The 16,447-nt window shown below is 41.3% G+C and overlaps 1 protein-coding gene and 1 pseudogene across 2 annotated transcripts; one reads left to right on the forward strand and one right to left on the reverse strand.

The window, feature by feature from the left end:
- Nucleotides 1–1,858: 1,858 nt before the first annotated feature.
- sft2d1 (SFT2 domain containing 1) lies at nucleotides 1,859–12,048 on the reverse strand. Its single transcript, XM_079168524.1, has 8 exons — nucleotides 11,801–12,048; nucleotides 10,869–10,955; nucleotides 9,810–9,892; nucleotides 7,410–7,491; nucleotides 7,062–7,097; nucleotides 6,897–6,955; nucleotides 4,687–4,716; nucleotides 1,859–2,499 (listed from the first exon to the last, which is right to left on the reverse strand). Exons 1-8 carry the CDS (start codon nucleotides 11,864–11,866, stop codon nucleotides 2,460–2,462), a joined length of 483 nt encoding a protein of 160 aa, XP_079024650.1. The 5' UTR covers nucleotides 11,867–12,048; the 3' UTR covers nucleotides 1,859–2,459.
- A 1,102-nt stretch (nucleotides 12,049–13,150) lies between these two features.
- On the forward strand, nucleotides 13,151–16,132 carry LOC306703547 (lutropin-choriogonadotropic hormone receptor-like; annotated as a pseudogene). Its single transcript has 5 exons — nucleotides 13,151–13,191; nucleotides 14,414–14,483; nucleotides 14,851–14,925; nucleotides 15,017–15,083; nucleotides 15,495–16,132. The product of its transcript is annotated as a lutropin-choriogonadotropic hormone receptor-like (transcript).
- The last annotated feature ends 315 nt before the right edge of the window (nucleotides 16,133–16,447 follow it).

The raw sequence follows: 16,447 nt of genomic DNA on the forward strand, positions 1-16,447 counted from the left end.
TCAAGTAATTACATTTGAACTTTAATAAGAAATCATGCAGAAAATACTGCACCAATTTAAGCCTATATATATTTTTACTCAAATGTGCCTCAATATCAAAACACGTGTTAAGACAGATTGTTAACGTGAATAAGTTGAGAAACACACAAAATGTGCATTTTTCAGTTTAAGTATAGCTGTGAATACACCTCCATAGGGCTTACATGTACTGCATACGGCCATACAGGTACCGTTCGGTCCTTGTTGCTGCAAGATAACTCTGTCTGTCCTTGAACTAACAAACCATGTCATTGGCTCAATGCTTTCAGTCAGTCAATATTAGAATTAGCTTTATTGGCCATGTATGCGTACGCATACATGGAATTTGTCTCCGGTTTCCACAATATCTCAAATATCAATTAAATGATGTATGTCGATGGTCTGTTGTTCTTTCAGCCATGAAAGACATCCAGAGGAATACACAGATAGTCTACAATATTGATTCCTCTTCCTTTTTGCTGATATCTGCACTTTTGCACAGAGCGTTACACAATTGATTGAATGTAATTTTGTTTCCATCAGTGTAGGGTGCAAGAGAAAAATCAATGCTTCCTTCCAAATCTATAGTTTTTAGACTGTTTATTTGATATTGCCCGAGGAATGCATACTTTTACAGTTCGTGAAACATTTGGCCATATATTATTTAGCTGGTGATTATATCAATATGAGAGATTTAAAGGAAAGAAATAATTTACATTATAGTGTACAAATTAATTGCTGTAAAGGCGGGAAAAACATTGGGCCCATAGTGGTTCATTAACTTTCTCCATGTGACTTGAGTTGTGTTTCTGTTGCAGAATATTTTCCAACAAAAGCAAAAATCTATTTAGGTCAACAGCCACTGACTCACTATTGGAATAAAAAAAAGAAATGGCATGGAGTGTTTTTCACAAGATGAGCTGGACCATTAAGCTGAAGCGGACACAGACTTTGTTTTTATATCAGTGTTTGTTGTGGTGGCGTGGGATCCCTCTCCTCTGACATAACAATGGATTAGATGTAATAAAAAGGAAACAGTTGGGAGACTCTAAGAGATTTCTGAGGTCAGGGTTCTTCCCCTTCATCCTCAGACTTCGTTGTAATCCAAAAATAGCGGGCAAAGAAAACCGATAACAAAAACAACCACAACAAAAACAACCACACTCCCTTCACCCAACAGTCATTTTATCCCTCTGACTAATTGCTCAAGGATTTGCTGGGTCCCTTCCAAGTTGGTGGAAACAAGTAGTACCGCTAATCCACCTCCAACACGTAACATTATACCAAGCGTCTAATGAAACTATGTGGGGGCTGCGCAACAGGAAGTGCAATGCTGTTATTCAGTCGCATCAAGCAGAAAGACGAGGAGGCCTGGAGGCATGTTTGTTATACCTCGGGCACATCGTGCAGCTAACAACAGGGAGACGGGCTGCTGGGACTCTATGTAGCTGTTGATGCATAAGACGGTTTTAAAATATATCAGCCATAAAGCCACCGGTCCAAGGTGTTCTATACAATAAAAAATAAAGCACACCTCCTCATCAGGATAATGTGAACATCTGCACCACAGATGGGGGGAAGGCTGAGGTTTTATGAATTTTCTTGGAGGTTGTCATGACAACCACATCCTCAAAGGCTACGCTATCACGCCGAAGCGATATAGGGAGCTAGACGCAAGCTATTCTGGGTTATTAGGTCACATCAAAATCACAATGCTCAGAAAAGCGTAATTAACGGGGTCATTGCTACATCTGGCAGGAAATCAACTTTAAAAAGAAGCGATGTTCATGTAATGTGATGAGAGGAGCAGGTGTGCTCAAATACACACAGATGGACAGACTAGACAGGAGCTGCTTTTTTAATCTGTCTTTAGCTGAAGGGGAAAAAGAAAAAAACATCAAAAAAGGTGGATTTCATATATTCCAGTGCATGACCCATGAAGCAGCCGAAGGGAAAGTAATCATATAAACATGGAATAGCATCCGAGAGCCTCAGACATCTGTGCCTTGTACAGAAAGACAACGCGTTTTAATAATGCTTGTGGGTGAGAAGTCAGAACAACATTACTGCAAATACAGTAATATACCAAATACTGATATATATATTATCTATATATATGAATAATGTATAGGCACTCATTCAAAATAATTTCCCTGCACTTAATTGGTTTAAAATCCTCAAAGAAAACATAGGGATGTATTTAAATAGATTAAGCATTAAATGCACTCATTTCTTCCACATCAAAAGCAAAAGATGTTATAATCTGATTATAGTTATCGACCTTCAGCTGGACTTAAAAAGAGAGGATTCACAGTATGAAACAAAGCCGTAGTAAAAATCTGGAGATATAGGGTACAAACAACACAGATGTATATTTTACAGAGCTCCTCTTCTTGTTTGCATATTAGGACAAGTCTTCTCAAATAGTGGACTAAGGAGTCCTAACTCAGGCAGGTTGTGAAGCATTTCATCACAGCATCCCTGTAGAAAGAAAGAAAGAAAGAAAAAAAAAAAAGACAGCCAGCATCATAAACAATGCAAAGAAGACAAGAAATAGGAGAAAACAGTGTTTTAAAAATGTAAAAGAAAGCGGAGTCAAAATGTTGTCACGCGTACGAAACGAAAAGAGACACAAAAAGCACTTCCGCCCTTTGTTGATGATTCGGGTTGGGCTCGTCATGAATAAGTGAGTGTGTTTTGGCGGGGAAGCACCACATGCTCAGAGTGATGGGGGCTCCCTTCCTCCAGGTACGATGAGGGATGATGCAATACGAGTGATCGCCATGGTAACCACAGACAGTCGTTGCCTGCTCCACCGCCCCCCCCCTACACACACACACACACACACACTGTTTGCTCTTGCTATCGGTGTGTTGCTATGCAGACTTTGCCTCTAGCCACAGTCAAGTTTCAGTGGAGGAGGTGTGGGACCAGTCAAGGTTAAAAGGAGAAGGGGGGATCATAAGCAGTCTGAGGAGGGGAGGAGGGGAGGAAGGGAGGAGGCGGGGGAGGAGGTCAGACAGGAGACCTGCTCCTTCAAATGCTTTTGTTCGTCCCTCTGATGTATAAACAAAAAAACATTCAACACCAGAATCCTCTTCCTCCCATACAGCCTGAGGTTTGTTTTTCATAGAATCACTTGATGCTATTTTGCTTCCCCAAAAACGGCATGAATAAAAGATCAGTCTCAGGGACTTTCCCCCCCCATTTCTGATTAACCACGAGCGCAACAGTAGCCTTAAAGCACTGTGGGAAGTGCACATGCAGCAGGTTTCAGTACCTTGGTATTAGAGGTTATAAATAGGCAACAAAGTAAAACACATTAAAAGATCAAGTCCATTGGCCATGTGGTGTTGTGGCTCACCAGGTATCCCGGTTTGTTTGACCACAGACCATAGGGAGAGACTGCAGTCTAATACTCAGAGGGATTGAGATCTGTGATCAAAATATGCTGCTCCGTTACAACACGGCAAACAATAAAGAGATAAATGATTCAATCTAAATTAAATGAAAAATGGATTAAAGTAAGAAACTTAAAGAGAGAGAGAGGGGACAATAATGTGTTGACACAAAATACAACAACAAAGGACAAATAAATAAATAAGTGATCGTCAGGATTTCAATATTCAGCTCAAGGTCTGGCAGTCAGATTTGAATTTCTCCGGAGGAATTTGGTTTTTGGAAGGCTGGCACGGCAAAAACGTCTTTGTCCCAGCTTTGTATTGTTATTAGCGTTTGGGTTGGGGGAGGGGGGACTCTGGGTGGTTATGGGACGTCTCTCAGCTGTCAGCATGGATTATAGGGTCGCCCAAATACACAAGGCATTTGGGCTGGGAGCGGGGGTGGGGGGGTGGGGGGTGGGGGGGCTTTGGACCTCTCATCAAATGAGACAACCCTTCTCACAGCTGGTCTGACAAAACAACGTCACACCTTGTGCTTGGTTTGAGGAAAGCACTGAGGTGGTACATCGCATGGGACGATTTGAGAAGTGAACATCCGAGTATAGGAGTATTTTCTTTCAATTCAAATTCTTTACTGCGGTGTACTCTGAAGAAATGACTAAATAAATCTCGATTTCAGTGCTTTTAGGCTCTATATCGCACATTATCTAGAATAAAGACAAAGCAAGTACGTTTTTGATCCTCTTCTCTTATGCACGACAGGCTATTTGGGTCTTGATCTAATCAAAATGTTGCAATGCGCTTCGACCCTATTGAGCTTAACATAAGCTCATCACAAGTCATACGAAAGCTACATTTGGGGGATAAATATTGAGGTAAATCTGGCTGAAGGAGCATTATTGCACAGGAAATGATTTCATTTAGATATTATGGATAAAGCAAAATAGCGTCACAGAGCTAAAGCACAGAGGAGCGTGAAACAACAAGCTGCCATTTGCTTGACACTAAGTGCCTGCACTAGTCTTTGGGGGGGGGGGGGGGGGGGGGGGATTACAGCCATATGGTTGGGGCAAACAGTGTTTAGCAATAAATGAAAACATGTTTTCATTGAAGGGTCACACACAGTATTCTCTCCAGTTAGTTTTTCATTTGTAGACAGGGGATGGTAGCTCTTATAGATTGGGTGAATTCAGTAAGCAACACGTATAACTGGACACCTCAAAGTCCACGCGGACCGAACATTAATCATATAATCAAGTTGTCTCACCTGGCAAATGGAATGTAAGAGATGCTATACCTGAAACAGAAAAACACAAAAGAAGTTACTTCCTGTAGAAGACAACATTTAGACTGAGCAGGTCAAACTACACAGAAAGATATTCATAAAATACATTATTCTTAGTATTCATATCACATAGTATGTGATATGAATGTGTAATGTTTCACTTGGATGGCTTCAAAGTCACATTTTGTTTGTGGGACGCTGTACGGCCACATTTCAGTTTTCAAAAGCTTTGTCATTACGTGGGTGTTCAAGACGTCTTGTAGACGACTGCAAACACATGTTCCTCTCATTCAACATGTGCTCACTGGAAATCCCAGGATCTCAACTTACGGTTCACACGTCACATCAACAACACTCGTCTGAATGACGTCATGCGTAAAGATGTGATGTCAAAAGAGATTATACGATTAAAAGGATAAAATAACGCCACAAATAATGCCGGTCTAGAAGTAGATTTAGCTTTTATTAGCTGCATAATAATAGTTTCCTTATGAGCAGAAAACCCAAATGTAAAATGTGTTAAAATGTAAGCAGTAATCATTGGACTGAAGGGTCTTTGACATCGAGGGGATTAACAAAACGTGATTGTGAATGAATTGGATCCACTGTAATCTTTTGACTAAGGAGTTCAGACAGATTGGAAGCCAAACAGAGCACAACACCCTGTATTGGAAATGATTACAGCTGAAGTTAAGCACCAAAGAAATCAAACACCCAATATAATTTGAAATATGTGAGGAATCTGGTGCAGCAGTTGAATGATTAACTTACTGCCATCTTATTTTACCACCGGTGAGCAGGAATCATCTGTGAGCTTTAACAATTATTAGAAGTGCTGCAACGTGACGGTTCGGAATATCTAAACTAAACAAGTTCAATAAAAAGCTAGAAGTGCAGCTGTGTTGAACTAACTTCCCACTGCCTGCCATGCTCTGTGTTGAGTCAGCAGTGCGTCAGTGTCATACGGACACTTTACACAACTCAGCCTGAGGACCGGACCTTGCCCCACTGTGTGTGTGTGTGTGTGTGTGTGTGTGTGTGTCGACTACTTATTACAGAACCACCTTCACACAGACGTCTGAGTGCCTGCGTGGGACTGCACTATGCACTATGCACTATGCCCCCCCCCCCCCCCCCCCCCCCCTCCGTCTGTTAAGAACGAGCTCGAGATGTGTGACTTGCAGTTACCATGGGGACACCTCTGAGAAAGCAGGCAGAGCGGAAGTGCACGCACAACATGTCGGTGCAAAAGCAGTCCGGTTATGAGGCGGACACACTGTGCTGCTCAGTGATGCAATGAATCTGTCCGTCCCTTCCTCCTGAGCTGTGGGGGGGGGGGGGGGGGGGGGGGGCCTTTGTGTTTCTGTGTCTTGTGTTACTGCTGCGCAAATATGTTCAAACTAATGAACATACAAGTGCTGACATGCCCATGCACATCACTCACAGGTCTTACTATTCACTGCTAACATTACCACACTCTTTACTGAATCATCTAGTCAGAGTTATCTGCAGCATGCAGACAGCCGTACTTAAAACAAGCAACTAAAAGTTAGTTACATTATTCTTGTATCTTTACGGTCTGAAAAAAAAGTTACATTAGGACATTAAAATAGTTTAGGTTTTTATTTTACGTACTTAAAAATAAAAAATGAATAGAGGACCCAGGGGTGCCATGTATTCTCAATGAACCATTTACCTGTGATCTTAGCAGTATAGTAATGACCCCAGAGATAGCTGCCAGCCAGCGACTTTGTGTGTAAACAACACAGGCGGTAACAGCCGTCTGTCTCTAAGTACATCCACAATACCTCTTCAGGCCAGAAATATACTGACCTACTGTAGCACAAGGCCTGGCAACCTACCGACCAGTCTTCTTACAACCGGACTGACTCAACAGGTGAGTCAAGGACTGCTCAGGGAAACTAGGGACTCAGAGGTTCTCTTTTATCTTATGTGTGCATCTTAATATGATCATACGACCCTTCCATGGTATGATATTTACACTTTATAGTCAAATAAAAAAAAAAGCTTGAACTACCCTGAAAAGATACGTTGCTTGTGCACGTGCCACAAGAGCAGCGAGATTAACTCGACTCAGAGACATTTCTTGTGAGGCAGCTGAAGCGGAAAGACGGCTTCAACTGAGTAGGTGTGAGTGATGAGTAAATGGAGAGGTGGCTGGTCACACTTACCACGTCATTGCCAAAAACTGCAGAATACAGAAGATGATAGCAAGCCCCTTTTTATGCCACTGTAAAAGAAAAAGAAACAAAACGGTAAATCAGAATAGTTGAAAACGCCGCACTAAAACAATAAAGACTGTAACCGGCTTTAAAAACCACACGTTGACTACTTACCCAAAACACTGCACAAAGAGTTAAGACAAGGCAGAGCTGAAGGAAGGAGAGAGGAAAGGTTATCTTCTGGTGCGCTGGCAGAATGACGTTCACTATCTCACACTTGATTTCTTTCAGTATTTCACATCAAATATTAAGTTCGAACAACAACAAAAATAATAATCTGTGTGGAGTAGGTGAAGTCAGATACAAAGTAAACGCATCGTGGCCTCACGTCAACAAGGAATCAGAGAGAACACGTAATCTATTACCTACTATAATAAGATAAGTAAGATAAAACATGAGGACCGAGTGAAGCATCTGGCTCAACTTAAGCTTCAGAGTAACAGTAAAGCACACGGTATTTACCAGCATGACAATGGTGGCTATCAGTCTTTTCGGTTCAAACATGCGCTTCAGCTGTTTTAGTGGTCCCATGAGGAAGCAGGTGCTGTAGACGAACAAAAACAAAGAAACAAAATAATGACACTTTTTATACATCAGCTAAAAAGGTCCATCGTTGTTTAAAAGATGAATCAATAATCTTTATCGTTTTGTTTTCATTTATTTTCGTAGCTCTTTCTAGAGAGTAGTGCAGCCCGTGTGTGTGTGTGTGTGTGTGTGTGTGTGTGTGTGTGTGTGTGTGTGTGTGTGTGTGTGTGTGTGTGTGTGTGTGTGTGTAAGTTGTTAAAGTGGAATTTGTTTCTTTGTCCATTCAGCATGGTGGATGATGTGCTAATGCTAGTTACCAAGGTAACCTATTAAAAAGCTTTTTCAGTCGCACTTTTTTTGAAAGTGATGAACTACAAATATTATCCTGGTGGTCAACTGTGACAGACACAATACACACATATTGTTACGCCTCCATGAATATTGAATATTTAGGGTCTAAAATCTGTGAAACATCAGAAAATGAAAATCTTATAATATAAACTTTTGGTCACGGTGGATTTCAGTAAAAAGTCTTCAGACACAAACACAAATCTCTTCCGACTGACATCAGAAGAGTGCCGCCACCATAACCAAATTAATCAGGGGTAAATATTTAATGCCCGAAACCACAGTGACACATTTCAGACCTCCTACATGATGCATGCGTGACGTCAGTAAATGTAACGAGACAAAGGCTTTCCCCGCCGACGAGTCACGCAGCTCTGGGCTCAGCGGAGCCCGAGTGGGCAGAGGGAGCCTGTGTGGCGTCACGTCTGTTAGGTGAGACATCAGAGCCGTCTGTGTTGGCGCAGACTCTCTCTACCGGTCAGCTGTGAGGGATGGATATTTTTTAAATCAACCGCTCATTATGACACTAATCATATCCACGCACATGCGGCTACTGCGGTACAGGGTGCAACGGTACCATTGACAACATGAAACCAATGCTGGAGGGTTATCTTCTTGCAGTCAAAAAAATCACATAAAAGATGAAAATGGCATTAAGCTCCTTCAAATATGAGACTGGCTTGGTTTGGGTCGGTAACCTGGGCTATGGAAGCAGACGGTGACCCGGTGTCTTGATGCACCTAAACCGTCTGGACATATGACACCAGACAATAGACGGCCCCGTCTTTAAAAAATCCCCTCATCAACGGTTCAGAGAAGTCAAAGACATCTTCATTAGATTTAGCGCGTGGCTTATCGAGACTAAATAATCCAAAATGTTGTAAAATCCAGGAGGATGCGGATATCTAGTGATAGAAAATATAATCCTAATATTGCAGCATTATTATTATTATTATTATTATTATTATTATTATTATTATTATTATTATTATTAGAGCACACAGCCAGATCCTACTAACAGTGGCTGAACTAATGTCACACTACAAAAAGGAAACTTTTACACTTTCATTGTGCTCAGCGACAAGTTTAGTTTTCTGTAAAGAAGAATAATGTACAAAGAAATATCAGATGTTGGCTGTGTTCATGAGAGATTTGAGAGTATGGCCTGTCACTGGGATGGAATTATCCTTGTATGCAATGCGCCTATACAGATAATAATAAGAGAACAAACACTAATGCACGGTAGAGACAGGAAGAAACCAAACAGTTTGGGGAGACAGGAAGCCAGTCTGTTCACACTGACCAGTCTATCCTTCATAATCTCCTACTGGCTTTCAAGCAACATACAAATAAGCTGCAGGGCAGAATTAATTATCTAATAAAACAGATCACAATTAAATAAACTAAATTAGTTGCAGTATTAGCCCTTTGCAAACAGAGTGTCTAACCATTTTTAGTTATGCATGTAGTGATTACAGGTCTCTGGAGATTTAAATGTTTAGGTTTACTAAGTGCCATGTTACTGCAAAGGCAGTTCTCTGCTCATTTAGATTGTTGTTATACTAAAAAAAAAAATTACAATTATACTAATGCTAATCTGATTAAATGATGGAGATTATAATTTTCGCTATGATCCTATAGTCAGAACCAGTAGTCACCAGTTTATCATATAAATCAGAAACATCTCATGGTTCCTCAGGCACTGTGCTCCAAACTCTGAGCCACAGGTGATGAGTGCACAGAGGGTAAATAACTGCCATAATTACAGTACTTGACGTGTCTTCTTTATAAACAGTTCACAAGCAAACATTTGGGAGAAATGTGTAGCTGTGCCAAGGATGACTGTAACAGAGTAGTGTGTCTGTCAGGCATCAGGTTTCAGAGTTTATGAGTCTGATGCTCATCATTTGTTGTCTTCCTGGCAGTGAGCCATACTCACTATATCAAGTCATTACAATCATCTGACCGGCCAGTTTGAGCTGGACTTACCTGGCAAGAGCTGCGATGTTCCCTATAGTGTAGAAGACGGCGAAAAGCTTTAATCCATTCGGAAGGAACAGCAGTGCTGAACCCTGAGAAAACAGCAAAAAGGTCTCCGTCAGCTACACAGAATAATGTCACCAAACTTTAAAACAGGGATACGTGGAAAGTATCTAAATGAATCATGGATTCTGATACGATTGAAGGCTTGCATCTATGTCATACATTTTTTCTTGGACATCTGCGAGCTGTCCTTAGGTTTTACTGACACACGGTGGGCTCCCCCTAGTGGCAAAGTACTATATGAGGCTTTGTTACGATTCGCTGCCTGTGTGTCATGAATGCCCACTATCAGTGAAAGAGACTAGTGTCACGCTGCGAGTGTGAACAGAGTGTGCATTTCATCGTGGGAGGAATTACATTTAGACGACACGGTTATGAATTAAGCTTTTAAGAAGATGGAGCATTTTACTCAAGTGTTGGTTGTAAGAACATTTAAATAACCTGCAGATAATAACTGCATCTCACAGAAGGAGCAAATTCAGGACATTGCTTATTTCTACAGAAAAAGGGGAGCACGGGGCAGCCTTGTGGCTCTGCGCCTGACTCTGTGACGTTCACCATCCAGGCCTACATGGGTTCTGTTGGGGCTTTGTCAGAGTGAATCCCTATGTGGTGGCTTCAAAGTGTTATCAGCAAGTGCTGCCAGCAACCAGACTTCCTGTCATTTGAACTGCAGACTACGCTCTACAAACCGAAACGGTCAGCTCTTTGCTGACAGCAAGCAACCTTTAAGTGTTAATTAAGTGTAATTGACACGTGTCAGTCACTATCATCTGCAAGCGTGCAAGAGAACAGGAATTTGTCTTGATGGTATTTGCGCAGAGCCATGTTAGTTTGAGAGTTTCATAGTACCTATAAATCAAACATAGCACAAGAAAAAGATAACTTGGACCATTCCTAACAACAGTAACAGTGTTATGTATGCTCTGCATTCCTTCTGTCAGTATGAAGTCCAACAGAACATAACAGATGCCTTTTTTCAACATGAAAGGCAGAGACACTCACGAGTATTGAACACAGGATGCCTCCAGCAAAGCAGATGACAAAACATTTCACCCTGGTGCTGTAGCTGAGAGTGCTGGCATCGAGGACCTGGTGAGAACAATGGGAGGATGTCACAAGACGAGTCTAATGACCCGCAGAAAGACCCACAGGCTTTCTACTGGGGATTTAACCACAGAGACAATAATATATTTAAACACAAACACACACACACACACACGGCACAGGTCTACGTTACAGACACAGAGCATTACTCTGTACACTGAATTTAGGCACAAGAACCAATACAACCAAACTACGGAGCACCTCTTGGGTCACATGGTAGAAAAATAAACTACATGGGTATCGAGTTATTTTCTTTTTGCACCACGTGACCCCAGAAGGGAGCCGTGTACCAAACTGTACAGAAGAATCTGCAAGAAAATGCAGAATTGCAAACTTGGCAGACCATGGTGTGCCAGGGTGAAACTTTAACTTTGCAAGAGGTTAAAAGTAAAGAGTTACAATCACGTAACCTATTATAAAAACAGTGTTCAAGCATCTTACCCCGTGTCCTCCTCATCGGTAACGCGTGTAAAAAGTGTAAATAAACAAACAACACAATTTATTGAATGCTGCCAGAAACATATGATGGTAAAAGTTAGCTTCAGTGTTTGCTTAAACAGACTCCTAAAGGAAACATGATAACGAAAGTGCTATGTTAGCTAACGTAATGTCTATGAAATGCTATCACTAATAATATAGCTAACCAGCATAAGCTAATCTAACGTTGACTGCACGACAACAAACCACTTTAACGTTGAAAGCGGGTATCCAAGGTAACGCCCAATCTCAGACAGGAAAAGAAACTAGTACAATTCATATTATTATGACATGTTATCCACTTAACGTGACAGACAGTTAGCATTAGCAGCGTGTAGCTGTCATACGGTTACCTGGTCAGTGAGACCCAGCTCTTCGTTCTCCTCATGGCCGCTTAACACACGACGAAGCTTGTCCATCGCTACAGGCTGTTAGCGAGCAGAAGCGCAGGAGAAGTCACGACGTCTATATTTACAACTGTACGTCTGATATTTAATGTCTGAAAGTTTTGATCGCAGAAGTTTGACTTCCTGCCTTCCTGAGCGGTGCTTTCTTTAAGTGCTGACTTAGAATCTGTCTGTTCGCAGCCACTGTTGGCCAACGTCTACGTGGAGGCGTTTAAATAACAGACTGCAGATCAGCTTCAAAACCCCCCGACTTCCTCGGAACTGTTGCTGCCTTCCCGTGCTGTTGGAAATAATAGTGTTGCTCAATGAACGGCGTACGAACATAACGAGCACACATGTTGTGTTCTTGTGTGGACTGTATTAATAACGTGCTGACATTTCCGGTGTGATAGGCTGTTGGTGCCTTGCACGAGAAAAGCCTAATTATTAAAGCAAAGCAGACTGTACACTTGATGATATATTTGACTTTACGTTCAATCTTTAAAGGCTTGAACAGACAAATAAATATAACCTGTATCAGAGGTCTGACAATTGCCCTATAGAATAGTGTTTCTTTGCATGGTTTGGCCTATTTACTTGTCATTGTTCATGGTTTTTAAATATGTTGAAGCCTATTAAGTAAATACAGTTTTATGCTCGTGATTTTATCTCGCTTTGCCGCCATCCAGTGGAAGTACAGCAAAAAAGAGACAGTTGGCACTATCAGTACTACTGAGCTATGTCCTCCTCCTATCAGGATCATGCTTGGTAGTTTTAGTAAAACTACCAAGCATGATCCTGGTTAGATGATTGGAAGGTCCTAGAGCCTTGGGAGTGGGCTCCCGAGTGTCTTGGAACTTGGGAAGAGGTGGATCTCATTAATGAGCTCACTTCAAATCACATTCATGAGACAATTTGTCTAATTTCAAATGAGATTTTAGAGAAAATGGTGCATTGTTACAAAATAATTTTAAAACAGGCTAATAGCAGACCACCTCAAGGTCTCACTCTGAAATAACCAGGACATTCTGATGTAGGATTCCAAAATTAAAGCCCTTCAAAATCTCAAATTAGACAATTTGTCTAATTTAAGCACAGGATATGGGTTAGGGTTAGGGTTAGGGTTAGTAAAACATATTAGCTTTGTCCAATTGTTGTCCATCCGGCCGGAGTTTTTCAGGACACGGGATCTCAGGGGAGCCAGACTGGGGACACGGATTCTCGGACTGGGATATTTGCATATCTGTCCAATTTTTGTCCATTCATCCAATAGTAGTCGCCCTCGGTCACCAAATCCTGCAATTCGATCCATGCAGCATGGAAGCCTTGATGGTGCTTCTGTCCATGCTGATACTCAGGTTAATAAAGAATGCCTGGTCCTCTGCATTTGAAACAGTGGCCAGGTCACACCCCCCATCTCCACACAGTTCCTCCTGCAGCTTCCCAATGTTTTTGTTTCAAGAGGAAAACAGCGCGAGGTGTGTTCAACCCAGCCAGGAATGCAGCTCTGGGGGGCAGGAGGGCGGTCAGACAGGAAGGAGGGGTCTGGACACAAATTCTCCCTTCAAACCCTGGACAGTAACCTGTACAGTGTATTAACCAGTCTGATTAAATCCTAAACTAACTTAACGTCCCTTGAGACTATAGCTCAGTGCATCAATCTAGTGCATGCTGTCAATGCATAAATAACTGTAGTGGTAACTCTTCTGTTAGTACAACAATGAAAAGAAAACAATACCACACAGTTAACTCTGAAATTAAGAAAATGAAACATTTGGTCCATTAACAAAGAGAATATATATATATATATCTCAATATACTCACAACGTCTGATCTTTGTGCTAGCTCAAATGCTAGCTCAAATGCACATTTGGCGGCCTCTTAGTGAGAGTATACCACAGTAAATCTCCCCCTTCATGTGTGCAACTCAATTACCTGTGAAGAAAATGTCAAATTAATCTCACACGGTCAAGTAGCAGTGAGTCCTCACAGTCTAAAAGGTTCAGTTTTACCAGACCGTCACAATTCTTGAAGGTGCAGGGAATCTTGACCTCTCCCCTGCTAAATCACAGAACCTTGAGTTTCTCCTGATAAGTATCCATAAACACTGAGGCCAGCAGCTTTATGCATGTGCTAAATGACACCAGCAGCCACACACGCACACTCCAGGAACTTTGTGATTTGTCAAATTAGGAAATGACCAGTATTCTGAAGTGCTTTAGTTGGTTTATCACTGTATTAACTGAACATGGAGGGAAAACATTGAAACAGTTGATGATTTGTTGGATGCAAAATGTTGTGTATATTCCACAGGCAGTGTGAAGAAACCACAGCTTGAAGGCCATTGTGAATCCATAAGGTGACAAATGACCAGTGAGACTGGAAATGCCTAAACTTAACCTGGAAGTCGTAGCTATTTTTAAAACGTCTTTGAAAATATTCACCATGCAGGATATTTTAATGCTATATTATAAGAAAGTTACTTTTTATTCATACTGCTTTCAGATCACTTACTTAAAATGTCTTTGATTATCATATATTTAGAACTTTATTGTGCATCTCCATGTTCTTTTTCTTCAGGTTTCTCTATCACTTGACTTTGCACTCTTTCAAGCCATTCTTTTGAGAGTTTGAAAGGAGTCCAGAGGACGTAAGTATCAATTTCCCTGACTGAAAATCTGATTTCAATAATCTGACATTTTGTCATTTTACTGCAATGAAATATGGTATTCTTAAATGATTTCCAGTGGGGTTTTTTTGCTTTTCTTTCCTCGGTATTCATGGTATTAGTCAACTAAGCATTGATGATAACCGTTAAAAAGAAATATAAAAATTACTAATTCTCTGTATGTGTATACCATAGAAAAGAGTAAAAACATGGCTATACATATTATCATATAAAATACACAAACATGTGTCATGGTGTTTGACGGCACCAAACAGCAATCTGTCTTTTTCTTTTAGTGTCACATGTGTTTTAGATTAACTTAATAGCTTTGTTGCTGCTCTATACTCAGTGAGATCACTCAGAGCGTAATCCTGGAATCCATTGAGACATTGGCGTTCAATAACCTTCTCACTCTCTCTGAAATGTGGGTCCTTTCTGTCGTTCTCTAAGTCAATAAAAACAGTGGTCAGTGTAATGCAGTGGAGTTTCAACTTGTGTTTTATCTTGCTTTGCAGCTCAATCCAGAACACCAGGAGCCTGATGCACATTGGCAGAAAGACATTTAACAACCTCCCCATATTCGTGAGAGACCTCAAAATATACAATTCAAATGTATATATTTGTTTTGTTTACATTTTAAAGGTTCATATTAGACAGAACCCTTTGTTTGTTTTCAAATCCCACATACATACTTAAGCAATAATAAAATCTGTTTTGAATTCAACATCAGACACCCACTAACTTATATTGCGCTTTCCAGAAGCCGTGGATTTACATCAGGTTTACATTAAAAATCGTAAAACATACCACAAATGGACATGTGTGTTATTTTTGCATTAATAGGAGCATCTCAAATACTGGGATAACTGTTGAACAAACTAAAAAAAATTCTGTTCCTTTGAAAACAGGATTCAGCGTGTGATTGGAGGTTCAGCAGACACGACTCCGGTGATGGACTTGCCATTTTTCTCAGACGTTGATCGGCTTGTTGAGGACGAAGGCTTTGGAAACTTGAATTTCCGCTATCCAGAACTGGACTTCTGTCAGACCCGTCCAACTTTGGTTTGCACGCTCGAAGCGGATGCTTTCAATCCCTGTAAGGACATAGCAGGCTTCAGTTTTCTCAGAGTTGCCATTTGGTTCATCAACATGGCCATCACAGGTAACCTGACAGTGCTCCTGGTCTTCTTCACCAGCCAGCGACGTGCCTCGCTTCCTCATGTGCCACCTGGCTTTTGTGGACCTCTGCATTGGGATCTACCTTCTGATGATAGCTACAGTAGACCTGCGCACACATGGTCACTACAGTCAGCATGCTATTGAATGGCAGACAGGGCCTGACTGACTGTAGTGCTGCAGGCTTCCTGTCTGTGTTTGGTGGGGAGCTGTCAGTCTACACACTTTCCAGCATCAGCCTGGAGCGCTGGCACACCATCACCAACACTGTGCAGATAGAGCGCCGTCTGGTACTTACACACGCATTGAATATGATGGCAGCTGGCTGGCTCATCTGTCTGGGGATGAGGATGTTGCCCCTGGTCGGTGTGAGCAGTTACACCAAAGTCAGCATGTGCTTACCCATGGACATAGAGATGCCTGCAGAAGGAAGCTCCAGAACAGCTACTACATAGATCCCTTAACGTTTTGTCAACCTCTCTGAAAACTGACTTTTCAATCTCAACATTTAAATGGATACGCTAAATGAACAAGAAGTCCTTAAAATGCTCCAAAATAACTGAGCACGTATGATTCCATGATAAATGGGCACAGCAATACGACTAAAAGCTCCAGAACAGCCACTAAATAGATATTGTGGTGATATTGTTTAGTCAAATAGAAAAGTGATCACCTTCATCACCATGTAGTTTGTTATTATCATGGCGGCCCTGTCAATTAATCTCAATCCAATGTCAAATACATTGTTTGGTTTATGAGGTTGGCCACGT

The sequence above is a fragment of the Pholis gunnellus genome, assembly GCF_910591455.1.
Source record: "Pholis gunnellus genome assembly, chromosome: 11".
NCBI classification, from domain to species: domain Eukaryota; kingdom Metazoa; phylum Chordata; class Actinopteri; order Perciformes; family Pholidae; genus Pholis; species Pholis gunnellus.

Coding starts and splice junctions, on each gene's coding strand:
- sft2d1 (XM_079168524.1), bottom strand. CDS start 11,866: ATGGACAAGCTTCGTCGTGTGTTAAGCGGCCATGAGGAGAACGAAGAG. Junction 10,956..11,800: donor AGCTGGGTCTCACTGACCAG/GTAACCGTATGA, acceptor TGTTCTCACCAG/GTCCTCGATGCCAGCACTCT. Junction 2,500..4,686: donor TCTTACATTCCATTTGCCAG/GTGAGACAACTT, acceptor TTCTTTCTACAG/GGATGCTGTGATGAAATGCT.